Raw genomic sequence first — 20,725 nt, 5'->3', positions numbered from 1 at the left:
CATAAGGTTCCTTCTTTTCTAGGGTTTCCTTATTACTCTCTTCCTTTTCCTTAGGTTCACTTTCCTCAGTAGATTTCTTAGGGTTTTGGTTTTCTATCCTTGGATCAGACGGTCCTTCTACTTCCGTTCCACTTCTTAATATAATTGCATGAGCTTGGCTTCTCGGATTAGGTTGGGGCTGTCCAGGGAATGTACCAGTTGGTGCAGCAGTAGGTGCTTGTTGTTGAGCTACTTGAGATATTTGTGTTTCTAACATTTTGTTATGGGTAGCCAAGGCATCTACTTTGCTTGCTAGTTGTTTAAGTTGTTCGCCAGTGTGTATGTTCTGGTTTAAGAAATCTTTATTGGTTTGTTGTTGGGAAGCTATAAAGTTTTCCATCATGATTTCCAAGTTGGATTTTCTAGGGGTATTATTGTTAGGATTCGGTTTCTGATATCCCGGAGGTATAGATGGGGTTTGATTCGGAGACTGTCCGGGTGCGTATAAAGCATTATTACTCTTATATGAAAAGTTTGGATGGTTCTTCCAATTTGGGTTATAGGTATTCGAATAGGGGCTTCCTTGAGCATAGTTTACCTGCTCTGTTTGGATTCCAGTCAAGAGTTGACATTCCGCAGGAGTGTGGCCTTGGATTCCACAGACCTCGCAATTCTGAGTTATAGCAACCACGGCGGTTGGTGGTGATACGTTTAAACTTTCAATTTTCTGGACCAAAGCATCCACTTTTGCATTAACGTGATCAAGGTTACTTATCTCGTACATGCCAGTTTTCGGTTGAGGTTTTTCCACTGTTGTTCGTTCGGTTCCCCACTGATAGTGGTTTTGGGCCATGCTCTCGATAAGCTGGTAAGCGTCAGCATAAGGTTTGTTCATTAGTGCACCACCTGCAGCGGCGTCTATTGTTAACCTTGTATTGTATAAGAGACCATTATAAAATGTGTGAATTACTAACCAGTCTTCCAAACCATGGTGTGGGCAAAGTCTCATCATGTCTTTGTATCTTTCCCATGCTTCGAAAAGAGACTCGTTGTCTTTCTGTTTAAATCCGTTTATCTGGGCCCTTAACATAGCTGTTTTGCTTGGCGGAAAATATCGGGCAAGAAAAACTTCTTCAACTCGTTCCATGTGGTGACTGAGTTGGAAGGGAGAGATTGAAGCCATCTTCTAGCGCTATCTCTTAATGAGAAAGGAAAAAGACGAAGTCGAATTGCCTCTGAAGTGACACCATTAGCTTTAACAGTATCAGCATATTGAACAAATACGGATAAATGAAGGTTTGGATCCTCGGTAAGATTTCCAGAGAATTGGTTCTGTTGCACAGCCTGCAACAGCGAAGGTTTAAGTTCAAAGTTGTTTGCTTCGATTGCGGGCGGAGCAATACTTGAATGCGGTTCATCTTGCGATGGAGCGGCGTAATCTCTAAGAGCACGAGCTGGTTCTGCCATCTCGGTTAAAGAAGGAAAAATGTTTTTGATATCAGGAAGGTTTATAGGAGGGAGATTGTTTTCAGCACGATATTCCCGAATTCGTCGTAAGACTCGGAGATATAGTTCGATATCGTTGATTCGTAAATAGAGCGGTTCGCCTTGAGAGCGAGTGCGTGGCATACAAATCAACGAAAGAAAGAATAGAAGGAAAAAGAAACCTTAATCTCTACAGCGTAACGGAAGAGTTACGATATCGATTGAATAAAAGTCCCCGGCAACGGCGCCAAAAACTTGATCGCTCGACTGTGTGAGTCGAGAATGGGATACAAACTGCAAGTGCACAGTTCTATCGCGTAGTTTTAAAAAGATATCGATCCCACAGGGACTTATGAATCGATGTACCGTTATCTAAAGTTACTACGTAAATCTAAGGTGAAAATGTTTGATTGTTTGGGGAAAAACTAAGAGCTAAACTAATATCTAGATTAAATATCAATAAAACGGATATCGGTATGTAGTTCGTCAAAACTAGGGAATCAATTCCTTGTCGGTCTCTCGGTTTTAAAATAAATCGTTTCGATTAACTTTATTGGTTAAAGGTTTTATCTCAAACTCTCGCTCTGTTGAAGAAACCATGATCTTATATTAATGTAGCTGTCACTTATAATTAAGTCAAAAATCATATTTTGAAAACAATAAAGTTGCAGAAACTCTTTTTAAGAAAATACTGACCGTTTTAAACACCCTTATCTCAAACTCTCGCTCTGTTGACTTAGGTTATACAATTAAATCTAAATGCTTAACTCTCGTCCTCACATTCAATCTTTAAAAATACTTTTTGGAAAAAGGTCAGAATTTAATTAATTCTAAAACTTGCTCTCGCCCTGAGATAGACTTTATGACTAAGTTACACTGTCCAGTTAAAACCTCAAACTCTCGCTCTGTTGGTTTCAACTTCTTTATGTCTTTTACTTTTGTAAAAAATCTTGTTATTAAACCTGTAAGTTAAGACCATAAAAAGATTGATTCTAATTTTAAGTTTGAATAGACCGACTCAGTCTTGACCCCTCTTTCTGCTTACTTTACATACCGATACCTAGGCGAATTAGCCAGACATGCTAACTAAATAATAATTATTATCATGCATACACAGACTCATTTCAGGCAGGCAATGTAAATAAACAATAGAGTAAAACATTAAATATTAAATAACAATTAGAGAACCTGAATGCGTAATACAAAGGTCTTGAACACTCCTCCACAAGCCGGTAGGATTTGTTCTTCGATTCTTCAATTAAACAGTAAATTAAATCAAGGAAATAAAAAACTCGAATATAACGTAAGGTTAAATCCGGTATAAAGTTGCACAGTAGTTTCCGGTGTAGAAACTACTACGCGAAAAATATCTAAAAATTAAAAAACGGGAAAGGTAAATTTGCAAGGGAAGAAGAAAATAAAACTTGCACAATAAACAAATAAAATAAACAATATTAATTCTGCTGGAAAAAGAAAAATAAGCAAAAGCTTGAACAGAAAATCGGCAGAGCTTCGGTGTGTGTAAACGGCAAAGAGAGGAGAGCCAACGAGAGGGATTAGGGTAGCTATTTATAGTAGTGCTACTGACTGCCTTTTTCTTCTTTTCCACGAGTCTTCAGCGTGCTAAATTCACGGCTTGGGAATAGGACACGAAGTCCTCAACGTTACTTCCATTCCTCCGAGAGCGTAACTTGCGCCAAAAAGCTAGTGGACTGGTGTGACGCTCGTCACACCATGTGTGACGTCCGTCACAAGGCTACTTCGCGTGACGCTCGTCACGCGTCCTGTGACGTCCGTCACAGGCACAGCATTGGTGACTTGTGCGCTTTGGGCTGGGCTTTGGCCTTTGGTTCCTTTTCTCTCCTTTTTGTTCCTTTTTACACCTCCTTTTCTTTCCTTTTTCACTTTTGCTTCAAAATGGGTACCTGATATAAATAGAAGAGGAATACTGCATAATATCTGATAAAATGAGATGAACTAGCGTAAATGATAAAATAATTTAATTGAATTAAGTCTTAAAAAGCGATATAATTTCGTGTTATCAACTGTTTCTGTTATGCTTCCCTCCTGTTTTCTGTTATCATTCTGCAAGACTCTTGATAATGGCAGGTTTATATCCCACCATGAATGAATCTTGATGAATCTTGATTAATCACAATAGGTTCCCTATCTTATGGATCCACTAGGCTTTACAAGGTTCTAAACAGTTCCAACTTAAGTCAACAAGGGAACAAAGACTTAAGTGATGAGGAAAAATCTCGCAATGTATGACAACATGCTCATGAGTTTTTACAACTCAAATAAATCACTATTCAGATTCACGAAACATCAATCCCCGAGAGGACCTACGTTTAGGGCAAGCTTGAAACTCATTCCAAGTGATCGTCACCCGTATGGGTCTCTAACCCACTTAGGGTATCTTTCACCGTATGGGCTTCTAACCTACTTAAGTGTCCACCTATCCCCAATGTCCGCCATGGTTGCGGCTCAAACCCAATTGAGATACAAATCACTACAACAAACAAGACCTTAGACAGCGCTTTTTTTAGCCTTAGACAGCGCTTTAAAGCGCTGTCTAAACCTCCGCTGCTAAAGGTTTAGACAACGCTTTTTTAAATCTTAAAAGCGCTGTCTAAGCCCCCCCCCCTTAGACAGCGCTTTGGCCAAAAGCGCTTTATAAGACCCTCTTATTTTAAATTTTTTAGGTATACCTTAGACAGCGCTTTTGAAAAGCGCTGTCTAAGCCCCACCCCCTTAGACAGCGCTTTGGCCAAAAGCGCTTTCTAAGACCCTCCTATTTTAATTTTTTTAGGTATACCTTAGACAGCGCTTTTCAAAAAGCGCTGTCTAAGCCCCCCCCCCCCCCCCCCCCCCTTAGACAGCGCTTTTGCCTAAAGCGCTTTCTTGCCTAAAGCGCTTTCTAATCCCCCCTTAGACAGCGCTTTTTACAAAAGCGTTGTCTAAGGTATACGAAAATTTTTGAAGCTTTTGTTTTAAACCACATTTTTTCCAGGTTTATAAACCAGAATTTCTACCTGTTTTCAACCAGATTTTGACAGACAATTATCACATTTTATATATGCCATTTTGGCCTTTTTTCTACCAATTTTTGGCTAACAAATATATATATACCCCAAATATTTAATAACAACGACAAGTATATATCAGAGTAAATACACAAAACAAGGGTGTCACATCTTCTAAAATAACATCTGTCATGCTCTTTTATTATATCAACCATAAAACATTTCAAAAATACGCAGCGGATAGAAATCATGTCAACCAATTAAAACGTATAACATATTACATGAAAAATAGTTCAACAACCGACAATTAACAATTAAACATCCCGTCCCGATGTTACATCTATCAGAGCATGACCCACAACGGAGACTACACTAGACTCCAAGCACTAGCTTCTACTCACTCACTGCTCGTTACCTGAAAAATAGTTGTAAGGGTGAGTTCCTCAATCGATATAACAAACATTATAATTTATCATGTTATGTTAAGTAATTTAACTCATTAATCACCCAATATTTATCTTGAAGAACGTACTCTGTAACACCCTTCTAAAATACCCCAAATATTTAATAACAACGACAAGTATATATCAGAGTAAATACACAAAACAAGGGTGTCACATCTTCTAAAATAACATCTGTCATGCTCTTTTATTATATCAACCATAAAACATTTCAAAAATACGCAGCGGATAGAAATTATGTCAACCAATTAAAACGTATAACATATTACATGAAAAATAGTTCAACAACCGACAATTAACAATTAAACATCCCGTCCCGATGTTACATCTATCAGAGCATGACCCACAACGGAGACTACACTAGACTCCAAGCACTAGCTTCTACTCACTCACTGCTCGTTACCTGAAAAATAGTTGTAAGGGTGAGTTCCTCAATCGATATAACAAACATTATAATTTATCATGTTATGTTAAGTAATTTAACTCATTAATCACCCAATATCAACACAACTCATATACATACTCAAGATCAATACCACTGATACACATACAACAAACCAACATAATGCAACTCTAATGAGACTCGACTCGTCATGCATGTGGTACCATTCGGAGTAAAACTCCCAACTTAAGATCATTGCCATTTTAGTGGGCATCAAGGCATAAGCCTTCAACTTTCAACTTAAAATTTGCCAATCCAGGCCAACGTGGTGTGAGCAACGCTCCGACTTAATGCATATGAATGTACATGGCATACACGACTCTAAACTGTCGACAACATAATAATAATATCAACACAACAACGTTTCCAACAAAAATCAACTTAAATCAACTTTGGCTCACCAAGCCTACAACTCAGTATTTTCAACAACTTTCCGTAAACGGGACAACTCAGCAACATACTTGTATCAACATTTCATAACATCAGTTCAACAAAATTACTCATCACAATTGATTATAATAGGCCAATCACCAATTAGGTTCACAACATTAAAATATTAATTTTTTCTAATTTCCAACAGTGTTAACCGGTTAACGCCCTGGGTTAACCGGTTAACGCAGGACAAAACACACTTTCTGGCAAAACGCAACAGTGTTAACCGGTTAACGCCCTGGGTTAACCGGTTAACGCAGGCAAAACAGCACATTTCCACAAAATATAACAGTGTTAACCGGTTAACGCCCTGGGTTAACCGGTTAACGCAGACAAAACAGCAATTCCTGCGCTAACACAAGGCAGAATGCAGAGTTCTCCGCATTTTCCGCCGTTGGAGGACTCCCGGACCTCCGATTCAATTTCCGTAAAAAGCTATACGTTCGGGGGAACACGACTCACACGATTACGGACTCAATTACAGCTTTAATACAACTTATTCATCACAATATTTCAGCATTCAACATCCCAATTAGGGTTACTTCAACGGTTTATCACTACCCATGACATGTTAATCTATAATACCCATTAAACGACGATAAACCCCCCTTACCTGAGATAATCCGGCAATCTCTAAGCTTCAAGCTTTTCCGTTCTTCAACCTTTGCTCTTTCTCCACTTTTCACCTTTCAGCCGCTTCTCTGCTTCACGTGAAAATTCTTTACCAACCAAAAAACCCTTTTCCTCTTATTCCAACTTATATATTTTCCACTAATTATTATTCCAATTAATAAAATAATAATAATCCAATAATTCAATTTATTTTAATTAAATTAATAAATATATTATTAACTTAATTTAAATAATTCTCTTATTTTATTCGGGGTGTTACAACTCTCCCCTACTAAAAGAGTTTTCGTCCTCGAAAACATACCTCAAGCAAATAACTCCGGATAAGACTCCTTCATCCGACTCTCAAGTTCCCATGTCATGCTTTCGCCCGCAGCTCCCAACCAAACGACTTTAACTAACACAATCTCTTTTCCTCGAAGTGTCTTTGTTTCACGATCTTCAACTCGTACAGGCTTTGTCTCTACTGTTAAATTATCTCGCACTTGCACATCATCCATACTAACCACATGAGACGGATCTGAGATATACTTCTGAAGCTGCGACACATGGAATACATCATGCAAATTCGAAAGATTAGGTGGTAATGCCATCCGATAAGCAACTTTTCCAACTCGTTCTAAGATTTGATACGGACCAATGAAGCGAGGAGTGAGCTTTTTAGACTTCATAGCCCTCCCAACTCCGGTCACAGGCGTGACTCTCAAAAACACATGGTCACCAGCTTGAAATTCTAAATCCTTCTTCCGCTTGTCATGGTAACTCTTCTGCCTACTCTGAGAAGCTTTCATCTTCTCCCGGATAAACTTCACTTTCTCGGTAGTTTCTCGAACTAACTCTGGTCCAAGTACTACACTCTCACCAGATTCGTGCCAACACAACGGAGTTCTACATCTACGACCATATAATGCTTCAAAAGGCGCCATTCCGATGCTAGAATGGTAACTATTATTATATGTGAACTCGATCAATGGAAGATAAGTGTCCCACGAACCTCCTTGTTCAAGAACACAAGCTCTCAGTAAATCTTCCAATGACTGAATAGTCCTCTCAGTTTGGCCATCAGTTTGAGGATGATATGCCGAACTCAACCTCAACTTAGATCCCAACGAATCTTGCAAACTTTTCCAAAATCCCGATGTAAACCTCGGATCTCTGTCCGACACAATACACAGAGGAACACCATGCAACTTTACAACTACTCGAATGTAAATCTCTGCCAACTTCGCAATTGGGTAAGTGATGTTAATAGGTATGAAGTGAGCCGACTTCGTGAGCCTATCAACGATCACCCAAATCGAATCATGCCCTCGTAAGGTAGCAGGCAGCCCCGTTACAAAGTCCATAGAAATGCTATCCCATTTCCATTCTGGAACTTCCAACGGTTGCATCAACCCAGCAGGCTTCTGATGCTCAATCTTCGACTTTTGACAAGTTAAGCATGCATACACGAAACGAGCCACATCTTCTTTCATTCCGGGCCACCAAAATAATTTCTTTAAATCCTGATACATTTTAGTAGCTCCTGGATGAATACTCAAACTGCTTCTATGACCCTCCTCTAGAATACTTTTCTTCAAAATCGCGTCGTCAGGAATGCAAATTCTTTCCCCTAATTTCAACACACCTCTCGCATCAACCTTAAAGTCACTTTTCCCTGATTGACCACAACGATTAAGGATATCTACTAATTTCACATCCAACTTCTGTGCCTCTCGGATACTATCCATAAAATCATTATTAATCTTTAGCATTCCTAGCATCACACTCTGCGGTGTTACTTCGCAAACCAAACTCATATCCCGTAATTGCTCAATTAATTCCAACTCCTTAATCATCATTGCTGACACATGCAAGGTCTTTCTACTTAAAGCATCGGCCACAACATTTGCTTTTCCTGGATGATAATTCAAACCGAAATCATAATCCTTAAGCAATTCGAACCACCTACGTTGTCTCATGTTCAGCTCTTTCTGGTCAAATAGATACTTTAAACTTTTATGATCGCTGAAAACTTCGAATCTGGAACCATAAAGGTAATGCCTCCAAAGTTTTAGCGCAAACACTACAGCAGCAAGTTCAAGATCATGCGTAGGATAGTTCTTTTCATGAATTCTCAACTGTCGTGACGCATAAGCAATTACTTTATTATTCTGCATGAGCACACCTCCCAAACCCATCAATGAAGCATCACAGTAAATTATAAACGGTTCCCCCGGATTTGGCAAAGTCAAAACCGGCGCCGACGTCAATCTCCTCTTTAATTCATTAAAACTCTCTTCGCACTGAACATCCCACACGAAAGCTTTACCTTTGCAAGTTAATTTAGTCAACGGAAGTGCTAACTTAGAAAATCCTTCAAGAAATCTTCTATAATATCCAGCTAATCCCAAAAAGCTTCTAATCTCGGTAACCGACTTAGGAGTTTCCCATTGCAATACAGCTTCTACCTTGGAAGGATCTACAGCAATACCTTTTCCTGAAATTACATGGCCGAGAAAACTGACTTCTCTTAACCAAAACTCACACTTGGACAGCTTCGCATACAATTTCTTATCTTTCAAAACCTCCAATACTAATCTCAAATGTTCCTGGTGCTCTTCTTCGGACTTAGAGTAAATCAAAATATCATCAATAAATACTACCACAAAATGATCCAGATAAGTATGGAAAATACGATTCATGTATTCCATAAATACTCCCGGCGCATTAGTCACACCGAAAGGCATCACAGAATACTCATAATGTCCATACCGAGTTCTGAACGCTGTCTTCTGGATGTCTTCATCTTTCACTCTGATCTGATGATAGCCCGATCTCAAATCAATTTTACTGAACACACAAGCACCCACTAATTGGTCCATCAAATCATCTATCCTCGGTAGTGGATACTTATTCTTGATCGTTATTTTATTCAATTGTCTATAATCAATACAAAGCCTCATACTACCCTCTTTCTTCTTTACTAGCAACACTGGAGCTCCCCATGGCGACACACTTGGTCTTATAAACTTCTTCTCAAGTAAGTCTTCCAATTGCTTCTTTAATTCATACAATTCAGATGCCGACATTCTATACGGTGCCATCGAAACAGGCCTAGTACCAGGTACCAGATCAATAGTGAATTCAACTTCCCTCTCTGGCGGCACACTAGGAATTTCATCAGGAAAAACTTCAGGGAATTCTTTCACCACTAACAGTTCTTCTATCTTAGCTTTACTTTCAACCGACAACGTCGCCATCAAAGAAAACATCTGAGCTCCCTCTTTCATCAATTTTCGCAATTCTCGGAAAGATAATAAGTCAACTCCTTCCTCTTCAGGAGTGGAAAACCTCACCGACTTATGATGACAATTTATATGAACATAATTATACTCTAACCAGTTCATACCAAGAATTACGTCCATCCCATCCAACTGCAAACATACTAAATCAACATAGAAATCTTTATCGAAGATCGACAAAGGACATTTTAAACATACCAAAGAAGTAGTTACTGATCCCTTAGCTGGGGTCTCAACAATCAATTCACCATCCAAAGCGGACAATTTTAAACCCAGTCTTCGAGCACAGTTAGCAGAAATAAAACAGTGGGTAGCACCGGTATCAATAATAGTAATTAAAGGAGTACCATTTATGAAACATGTACCTCGGATAAGTCTGTCCTCACAGGAGGTTTGAGTTCCGGTCAATGCGAACACCTTCCCAGTCTGAGATTTCTTTGGCTTATGACACTGACTTCCAATATGCCCTTCTTCGCCACAATTAAAACAAATCATTTCCTTGTGCTTGCAATCAGCTATTGCATGACCAGTCTTACCACAGCGAAAACACCTCTTTACTTCAGCAGTGCATACATTACTCTTATGACCAGCCTGACCACATTTGAAGCAAACTATACCCGCAGGAGCACCTCCCCTACTAGTCCTCTGAGCCGGAGCAGCTCCTTGTTTCCCTTTTCCCACTGGGGCATCATACGGCTTGCTACGGTTTTGATGCTGCTTTCCCTTGCGGCCACTGACAACCTTGTAATGAGCATTATTGTCTTCCTCAAATATCCTGCAGCTATCAACCAATTCAGTAAAAATGCGTATCTTCTGATACCCAACAACCTTCTTAATTTCAGAGCGCAGTCCGTTTTCAAACTTGATGCACTTTGAAAATTCAGCACCAACACCAGTGTAATGAGGATAAAATTTGGACAGCTCCACAAATTTTGCAGCATAATCAGTGACAGACATGTTTCCTTGCTTCAGCTCAAGGAACTCGATTTCCTTCTTACCACGGACATCTTCCGGATAATACTTTCTCAGGAATTCCCTACGGAATACATCCCAAGTAATGTCTTCACCTGCCACGGTCAACCTCTCGTGAGTCTCTAGCCACCAGTCATCAGCTTCGACTGCTAGCATGTGAGTACCATACCGAACCTTCTGAGCTGGAGTACAATCCATAACACGGAAGATTCTCTCAATTTCTTTCAACCATCCCAAGGCTGCATCTGGATCATGCTTCCCTTTAAACACCGGCGGATTCTCTCTTTAAAAAGTCGCCAAGCTACGTGATCCAGCATCTCCACCAGCATTTGGCAAGTTCTGCACAGCTTGTGCCATTGCTTGCATTGCGGCAGCCATTGCAGCATCATTCCTTCCAGCCATTCCAACTTATCAATACAACACAACTTAAAAGTTAGATTAGTAACAATACACAATTGTTAGACAGTAACGACACGACAACTGGCCGGACAGACCGACCTGCTCTGATACCACTAATGTAACACCCTTCTAAAATACCCCAAATATTTAATAACAACGACAAGTATATATCAGAGTAAATACACAAAACAAGGGTGTCACATCTTCTAAAATAACATCTGTCATGCTCTTTTATTATATCAACCATAAAACATTTCAAAAATACGCAGCGGATAGAAATTATGTCAACCAATTAAAACGTATAACATATTACATGAAAAATAGTTCAACAACCGACAATTAACAATTAAACATCCCGTCCCGATGTTACATCTATCAGAGCATGACCCACAACGGAGACTACACTAGACTCCAAGCACTAGCTTCTACTCACTCACTGCTCGTTACCTGAAAAATAGTTGTAAGGGTGAGTTCCTCAATCGATATAACAAACATTATAATTTATCATGTTATGTTAAGTAATTTAACTCATTAATCACCCAATATCAACACAACTCATATACATACTCAAGATCAATACCACTGATACACATACAACAAACCAACATAATGCAACTCTAATGAGACTCGACTCGTCATGCATGTGGTACCATTCGGAGTAAAACTCCCAACTTAAGATCATTGCCATTTTAGTGGGCATCAAGGCATAAGCCTTCAACTTTCAACTTAAAATTTGCCAATCCAGGCCAACGTGGTGTGAGCAACGCTCCGACTTAATGCATATGAATGTACATGGCATACACGACTCTAAACTGTCGACAACATAATAATAATATCAACACAACAACGTTTCCAACAAAAATCAACTTAAATCAACTTTGGCTCACCAAGCCTACAACTCAGTATTTTCAACAACTTTCCGTAAATGGGACAACTCAGCAACATACTTGTATCAACATTTCATAACATCAGTTCAACAAAATTACTCATCACAATTGATTATAATAGGCCAATCACCAATTAGGTTCACAACATTAAAATATCAATTTTTTCTAATTTCCAACAGTGTTAACCGGTTAACGCCCTGGGTTAACCGGTTAACGCAGGACAAGACACACTTTCTGGCAAAACGCAACAGTGTTAACCGGTTAACGCCCTAGGTTAACCGGTTAACGCAGGCAAAACAGCACATTTCCATAAAATATAACAGTGTTAACCGGTTAACGCCCTGGGTTAACCGGTTAACGCAGACAAAACAACAATTCCTGCGCTAACACAAGGCAGAATGCAGAGTTCTCCGCATTTTCCGCCGTTGGAGGACTCCCGGACCTCCGATTCAATTTCCGTAAAAAGCTATACGTTCGGGGGAATACGACTCACACGATTACGGACTCAATTACATCTTTAATACAACTTATTCATCACAATATTTCAGCATTCAACATCCCAATTAGGGTTACTTCAACGGTTTATCACTACCCATGACATGTTAATCTATAATACCCATTAAACGACGATAAACCCCCCTTACCTGAGATAATCCGGCAATCTCTAAGCTTCAAGCTTTTCCGTTCTTCAACCTTTGCTCTTTCTCCACTTTTCACCTTTCAGCCGCTTCTCTGCTTCACGTGAAAATTCTTTACCAACCAAAAAACCCTTTTCCTCTTATTCCAACTTATATATTTTCCACTAATTATTATTCCAATTAATAAAATAATAATAATCCAATAATTCAATTTATTTTAATTAAATTAATAAATATATTATTAACTTAATTTAAATAATTCTCTTATTTTATTCGGGGTGTTACATACTCCGTCACGGTATCCGGTCTACTTAAGATTAAACCTAAGTTGACGGTCGCGGGTGCTAAGAATCCGAATGACACGTCCAAACCATTGGGGCGCATCAATTTGTCATACAAAAACCTAATATAAAAACATCATTAACACCTCTTTTGAAACATAAAGTAAACCGGATTAACATAAAGTAAAAGCTAACATGGTGCATCAATTCAAAGCAACACAATTCAATGAAAATCACCTAAAACAACAGTGTATGGCATTCATTAAGGCCTGCGGCAGTCCATACATAAACATTACACAAGCATCATTACAACATGAGCTGAACCATCAACCTACAATAAAACAACAATCCACCTACAGACAAACCATAATCATGACCTGCTTGTATCATGGCTGCATCATGGTAAGATCCTAGACCCTGCAGCACGAAATCTGCACCAAACCTATACTAAACCTGCACCACAAACACAATGGACAAATGAAGAGCTGCTGCCAAACACCAAATCAGTAGGAGTAGATATGCCTAAACCAAAGTCAGAATAGGAAGTGAAGCTATGGGACCAAATGACCAACCTGCTGTCAAGTCAATGCCATACCATAAACACCTGTAATCAATCACATGTTTAGTGGAGAAGGAATTCCAATTGTAAACAATGCTCATCAGATAATACAAATCATGATCTCATGCACTGTGGATCAACAACAACGCAAGCCATCAACAAACAACGGTTCCAATTATTGTGATGCACGTTGTTGTCCTAACCATTCAGAAATCCTCAGAAACATCATCAACACTGCACCAAAACAAGAAACCAGTTAGTAGTAGCACAGACTGACTGACATAACATTAATCACATACTACCCTATCCAACTAACAACATCCCCACAACTCTAACCTAACCCATTACATTCCCAACCATAAAAATTCCAATCTTATACATTTAATTCAAACCAAAGTTCATGATACAATGACCATTCATGTTTTCATTCCAAGCATACCATAAATAAGTATATACACCAACAGTACATTGCAAAACATAAACCATTCCAATTCACTACAAGCCATGATGCAATGCGGCATTAGCTATATGTTGGTCTTCGATGAGAGCCTGTGCAGGCTTGAACCAAGTTGTAAAGCACAGACCAAATTCCAGATTGGACCTGCATCAAGTCAAGAATCACCAATCAAGTTCATCCTAACCTGATGTTTAACAGGACACAACAGTTCACCAACAGAGCAGTACCCTAGCAATGTTAACAATTTGATTTCTAACCAATACCAACAGGAATTCATAACCGTTAACTTCCTAAACTAACAAAGCTATCACTCACCAGTTAAATGGCACCAACCAGATAATGCCAGCCGGAATTGCGTTTCTAGCACAGCAATAAGACAGAAACTAAAAGAAAAGACTTCCCATATGCAATTACGTACACCATGAAAAGAAGAATTTATATAAACATTGCCCATGAATCAACGCAACAAAGATGAACTGGAAAAGAAAGTCTTGCTACCTTGAATCATGCGATCAACAAGTGCTTTGTACCAGCCAAACTTAGCAGCACAACAAATATTTTCCTCATCTATTTCAAAAAGCTCCGTCAAAATCTTTTCTGCAGTTTCAATTGAATCGCTGACAGGTCCGTTTAGAATGGTAACAAGGTAATTGACCGTGCTGGGATGCTCAGAAAGTTTTTCGCAGAAACTTTTATTCCAACCAGAACGGTCTTGAAGCAATTCATAGAGCAAGTCAACTGCTTCCTTTATTACTCTAGAGTCATTGTGTAAGCAGGAAATAATGTATCGCCATCCTTGAGATTCAACCACTTTTTCCTGTAAAATATTATGCAAATGTCGAATTTAAAACTAGTTGAAGAATGTCTACATCTCAGTGCAGCATATGTAAAAAATTTATGCTCAGCTTAAATGAAAAATAAAGACTGTTTACCTTGTTTCTTGCATGCCCCTCAACAACACCCTTCAAAGTAATCAAGATCTTCATCTTGACATCTATAGAATCAGAGTTCCCAAGGATGGAGATGATAATATCAGTAAGTTCTCCTATAGAAATCCAATCCTTATTAATCGAATTCTCTTTTATGAGAGCCTGCATCTGACTCAAGGACTCGTGCAATAATAAGCCAGAATTAGATAATAAGTTTTCCCTGATAGACTTTATTCTGAAGCAGCAATTAAGTTCTCTCCACTCTACTATGGATTCTCTTAACCGAATGTTCGACCTTAAGGTAGTATCTTCAAGAACCTCTTTCGTTTTCGGGTCAGTCATATTGCCATCATCAAACCAAACTTCGATGGCAGATCTCTCACATGTAGTACCGGTGCAAAGACTGACAGGATCTACCATAACAGCTTCAGTTATCGAACAACAGAAAGAATTAAGTGGCGGAATATATTTTTCCCTTGAACCATATCTTTCTATTACCTGAACCCTTTGAAAATATTGCTTCTTAACTTCTTCGAAATCACTTGCTGTATCAGCTTGAGAGAGTAGCAAAATGATCTGCTCCAAAAATATAACTTCTGCTCTTTCTTTCCTGTTTGCAGCTTCTTCTTTTTCCCACCTAATGCTGGCTATCTCTTTGCTGATCTCTGAAGGCTCCACTGGCACCCCGACTGCCCTTGCTATCTCTTCGAGCATATCGTTCACAAAAGCCTGATCTAATTTTTGCTCCTTAATTCCATGGTTCAACTTATCAACAATGTCAAGCTGAGATTGTGAAGCCTCAAACTCGGCCCTTTGCATCTCACTCTGTAGTCTGTTGACTTGATCAGAAATTCTTGATAGGACTTCAGTATTTGCAAGAGACAATGCAGCTAGAGACCTTCCGATATCCCTAATGACTTGTTCAACTTCCTTGACTATGTAATGACACTTCATAAGTAAGTAAAAATGGCCGCTGTTCCTGTACTTCTCAACCAAATTACTTGCTTGTTTTACATCTGATTCAAGAGACTCCAGAGCAACCCTTGCAGCTTGTGACTCATTCAGTTCCTGAAGCTGCAATTCCTTTAGGACTGGTGCAATATCAAGCAGGTGTTTCGAAAGGATATTAAAACTTTCTTTGTCGATAAGAACATCTTTTGCAGCATTAGCTGTTCTCACAACCTGGCTAGTTAAAACAGCCAAAATTGTACCTATCGGTATGAGTTCCAATCCAACCATGGTAAGCGGTTTGTAGTCTCTTGAGTTTTTTACTCAAACCGTATTTCTATTATGCAGAGTATGGAAGTTGAAACCACAACACCAAAAAATTGCTTCTCGTTTCCCTGCAATCAAATTCCTCTCATGGAGTCCTCTATGAAGCATAAAAATTTGAGAACAGGTCATTGAACTGAAAGAAGGGAAGGATAGAGACTAAAAGAGAATCATTCAAGCTAACAAAAACAAACTGAATATTGCATCTAAGCTGCAACCACTGCGATTCTAACATGCAGAGAAGAAAGGTGTTCCCATTGCTAGGTAAACAATAAGTTGGAAAAAAGAATAGAAAAAAAAACAATTAAATAGACTTAAAAAAATTGATACCATAACAACATATATGATATATCAACTAATAAAGAAGAGATATAGATATACAACCTTTTAAATAAAGAAGATGAACTGCAATAGCTTTGTCATTCACAGAAACTCATATCACAAATCCTTAAAGACTGAATGAAACAATAAATTATTATCTTTGCTCACCGGTAATTCCAAACTATCTATATGTCAGGAAAGTAACCAGGCAAAAGCTTAGAAGTCAAGTTGGTAATAATGTTGGCAATCACAGAAAATAGCAATTTGATCAAATACAGTGCTGTTGTTCGACAATATGAGAAAACAGTCCATGACTTCATGCAATGAAGAATTGATTTTTGGCGTGATAATGAAATTGCAAACGTTGACTCATTTACTTAATAACAATATGTTCCTTTCATTGCAGAAAATTTCATAATAAAACAACAGAAACAATTGAAAGAAGCAAAGATTCGTAGTTCACACGGTGTCCATTACAAACGTTTACTATTACTATTGCCAACCCACAAGAAGCATCAGGGGTTGTTCCTTTTGCGAGCTATCTCCCTCGCCATCTCTCTAAGCTCCTCTGGCGGTGGTGGCTTTTGTGTATCCTTGGGATATTCAACGTATGACTTCTGCAACATGATAACAATAAAATGCAATTTAGAAGATGTTGTGTATCCTTGTAGCATAACCCTAAGTTTTGTGATCGTGAATTAAAGTAAGCGAATAAACACGATAAGAGAAATTGAAAAAAAGGCACAGAGAGAGTGAGAGAGAGTGTGAGAGAGAGGGAGAGAAGTTACTTTTCCGATGAACTTGTGGAGAGTGTTGTCGGGATTGCTGGCATAAACGTACATAAGAACGATGGGTACAGTAACGTAAACCCCAAACTTAGCGATCTCTAGAATCCCCTTTGAAGTTCCCAGTGATGACATCTTTCCTTTCCTTCCACCAACAAACTCAGAACAAATCACACCTCTCAATTCAGATCAAACCATATGGGTGTTGCAATTACCTGACGTAATGAATTACGTTTTGCGGCGCTTTAGAATTGTCTATATATATATCTCAGCTATGAACAATTATTATAAGGGATAGTGTGAACCACCACAGATGATTTCCTAATAAACAACCGCCACGAAAGATGGTATTTAGAAACGGTAGTACTACTAAAATTTTAAATGCCAACTCAACCTATTTTGCAACTCTTGCCTTTGCTATCATAGAACCAGTGTTTTTAGATTTACCTTGTTGGAATGACTCACTTATATATATATATATATATATATATATATATATATATATATATATTATATATATATATATATATATATATAATATATATATATATATATTATATATATATATATATATATATATATATATATATATATATATATATATATATATATATATATATATATATATATATATATATATATATATATATGTGATGTGGGTTAAGCTAATCAGAAACTTAAAAATGTATATTCCATCGATGGTTTAGACAGCGCTTTCCAAAAGCGCTTTCTAAACCCCCCTTAGACAGCGCTTTCCAAAAGCGCTTTCTAAACCCCCCCTTAGACAGCGCTTTTGGTTTTAATTTTTTTTTTAATTTAAAGACTTTAGACAGCGCTTTATCAAAAGCGCTGACTAAGGTCTATATTTAAAAGCGCTTTCTAAAAGCGCTGTCTAAGGGGGGGTCTTAGACAGCGCTTTTAGAAAGCGCTGTCTAAGACCCCCCTTTAGACAGCGCTTTCATTATTTTTTTGGAACATTTTCCGTGTTTTATTTTAATTTTAACCTTAGACAGCGCTTTCTTTTAAAAGCGCTCTCTAAGATGCGCTGTTAAAAGTCATTTTTGGCGTAGTGAATCATTGGAGTCACATCCCATGCCTACTCATCTAAGCATCTCAAATAGGGATGTACACCATCAAGGATAAAATACTCTGAATAGGTGATTAATTCCATAAAACACGACTATATTCATCAATCATTGGGTGACTTCATTCACCAATATTCATATAACAACAATGCGTGTTCCATACAAAGCATCTCACTCTCAACTATAGCAAGCATCCATTCACAAGACTCACATAGGTATCCTACGAATAAATCTAGCATTCTAATGTTATCTAAGTTATATGTCTAACTTATAACCTAAGTAGATCACTACGTTAACTCACTTGACTCAACATGTAACTCACTTGATGCAATGTATTTAGGATCATTAAATAAAGGAGATTTGGAGTGTTAGGCATGAGCCAATCGATTGGTGGGGAAGCTCAATCGATTTGTTAGGTTTGGAGAACCATTTTTCAAGAAAAAGAAAGTGTCAATCGATTGGGGGTTCAATGTCAATTAATTAGTTCCTGAAATTTTTCATTTTTTTCAATGTAGGAGGACAACACAATGGATTGTGACAAAGGACCAATGGATCGGTCTCAAATATTTTACACTTCTTCACAACTCAGTAGCTCCTCCCAATCGATTGGTCTAGAGAAAGTTCCAGGACCAATCGTTTGTATCTTTTTCAATAGAAGAATCCACTAATTCTTCAAACAAAATCCATCATACAAACATATATATATATATATATATATATATATATATATATATATATATATATATATATATATATATATATATATATCATGGTTTTCAAGATCATAACAACAACCATAATCAATCATTTAGTCACAATAATCATGAAGAATATAGCAAAATGTAACAACCCAATTTCAGTAATTATTATTATTACTATAGTTTATTTTATTTATTTAGAGTGTTAATTAATTAATTGGTTGTTAGGTAGTATAATAATTAATTATATTAATTAATTTGATGTGTTAATTAATTATTTAGTTGATATGAGATATAATGAATAATGAAATTAATTAACTTGGTGTGTATATTGAGTTGGTTTGACTTATTTGAATTAAATAGAAATATTTAAATATTAGGTCTTATTGGGCCTATTAATTAAATTAGAAGTATCATGCTTTAAGTTCAAATAGAATACTAGTATATAAGAGGGGATGATAGTGAGAATTAGGATTCATTTGATCAATTGAAGGCAATAGAGAAAGAGGAGAGGAAAAGTAAAGAGAATAGCTAGGGTTTCCAGAAAATTGAAGAGGTAAGGGGGGAATCCTTATTATTATGGGTTAGTATGATTGGGTCAATGGGTAGACGCATGTGTAGGTTAAAATCCCTAATTTTGTATGGTTGTTTGGAATGGTTAGATTTTGATGATTATCCTTGATTGTGGTGATTTAATTGTGTTAAAACTGAAAATTAACGTTATATAATTAGGGTATTATATGAGTTATAATTTTCTGAACGTGTAGCTTTTTACGGAATCGAAATCGGAGGTCCGAAAGTCCTCCAACGATGAAAAATGCAGAAAATTCTGCATTCTGTTTTACAGTAACCGGTTACTCACCGAGCGTTAACCGGTTACTTGCTTAAAAATCTGTTAATTCTGTTTTACAGTAATCGGTTACTCACCGAGCGTTAACCGATTACTTGCTTAAAAATCTGTTAATTCTGTTTTACAGTAACCGGTTACTCACAGAGCGTTAACCGGTTACCACTGTTGAAATCTGCCAGGAAGTGTATTCTGTTTTGCGTTAACCGATTAACCATATGCGTTAACCGGTTAACACTGTTTGAAAAGTGAAAAATTGATATTTTAAATGCTGTAATCATTTTGAGATGAAATCTAATTGTGCGTATTTGATAATTAGTTTATATATGTGAATGGTGTATTTGTTATGAATGTTAAGATGATCTTAATTGCATATTATGTGAATGGTGTATTTGTTATGAATGTTAAGATGGTAGAGATGATCTTAATTGCATATTATGTGAATGGTGTATTTGTTATGAATGTGTATATGTACCATTGGTGGATAATTCATAGAGTTGAATTATGGTGATATGTGAAATGTTAAGATGGTAGAGATGATCTTAATTGCATATGTGTTGGTATTTGTACATTCATTCATGGCATGGTCGACTTCATGACGGAAAGTGGTGAAACTGTGGGTTCATATAGACGGTGATCCTTAATTGGAAATAGATGTAGCACACGTTGATCCTTAATTAGAAATAGGCGTGGTAGTGGACGGTGATCCTTAATTGGAAATAGACGTAGCACACGTTGATCCTTAATTGGAAATAGGCGTGGTAGTGGACGGCGATCCTTAATTGGTAGCACACATTGATCCTTAATTGGAAATAGGCGTGGTAGTGGACGGTGATCCTTAATTGGAAATACACGT

The 20,725-nt window shown here is 37.7% G+C and overlaps 2 protein-coding genes, 1 long non-coding RNA gene and 1 pseudogene across 3 annotated transcripts; 1 reads left to right on the top strand and 3 right to left on the bottom strand.

The window, feature by feature from the left end:
- The first annotated feature begins 962 nt into the window (after positions 1-962).
- LOC127116358 (uncharacterized) lies at positions 963-1,062 on the top strand (annotated as a pseudogene).
- Positions 1,063-13,138: 12,076 nt separating this feature from the next.
- On the bottom strand, positions 13,139-14,384 carry LOC127122098 (uncharacterized). Its single transcript, XR_007803505.1, has 3 exons — positions 14,248-14,384; positions 13,915-14,076; positions 13,139-13,709 (listed from the first exon to the last, which is right to left on the bottom strand). It is a non-coding gene; the product is annotated as an uncharacterized LOC127122098 (long non-coding RNA).
- A 5-nt stretch (positions 14,385-14,389) lies between these two features.
- On the bottom strand, positions 14,390-16,506 carry LOC127095649 (putative U-box domain-containing protein 42). The gene is made up of 2 exons (XM_051034311.1): positions 14,865-16,506; positions 14,390-14,749 (listed from the first exon to the last, which is right to left on the bottom strand). Exons 1-2 carry the CDS (start codon positions 16,098-16,100, stop codon positions 14,390-14,392), a joined length of 1,596 nt encoding a protein of 531 aa, XP_050890268.1. The 5' UTR covers positions 16,101-16,506.
- Positions 16,507-16,804: 298 nt separating this feature from the next.
- LOC127122088 (uncharacterized) lies at positions 16,805-17,406 on the bottom strand. The gene is made up of 2 exons (XM_051052498.1): positions 17,243-17,406; positions 16,805-17,071 (listed from the first exon to the last, which is right to left on the bottom strand). The coding sequence occupies exons 1-2, from the start codon at positions 17,372-17,374 to the stop codon at positions 16,970-16,972; spliced, it is 234 nt and encodes a 77-aa protein (XP_050908455.1). The 5' UTR covers positions 17,375-17,406; the 3' UTR covers positions 16,805-16,969.
- Positions 17,407-20,725: the final 3,319 nt, after the last annotated feature.

The sequence above is a fragment of the Lathyrus oleraceus genome, chromosome 1 (genome assembly GCF_024323335.1).
Source record: "Lathyrus oleraceus cultivar Zhongwan6 chromosome 1, CAAS_Psat_ZW6_1.0, whole genome shotgun sequence".
Taxonomy (NCBI): Eukaryota; Viridiplantae; Streptophyta; class Magnoliopsida; order Fabales; family Fabaceae; genus Lathyrus; species Lathyrus oleraceus.
The sequence above is the reverse complement of the archived record's forward strand: the minus strand, read 5'-3'. Positions and strand labels throughout refer to the sequence as shown.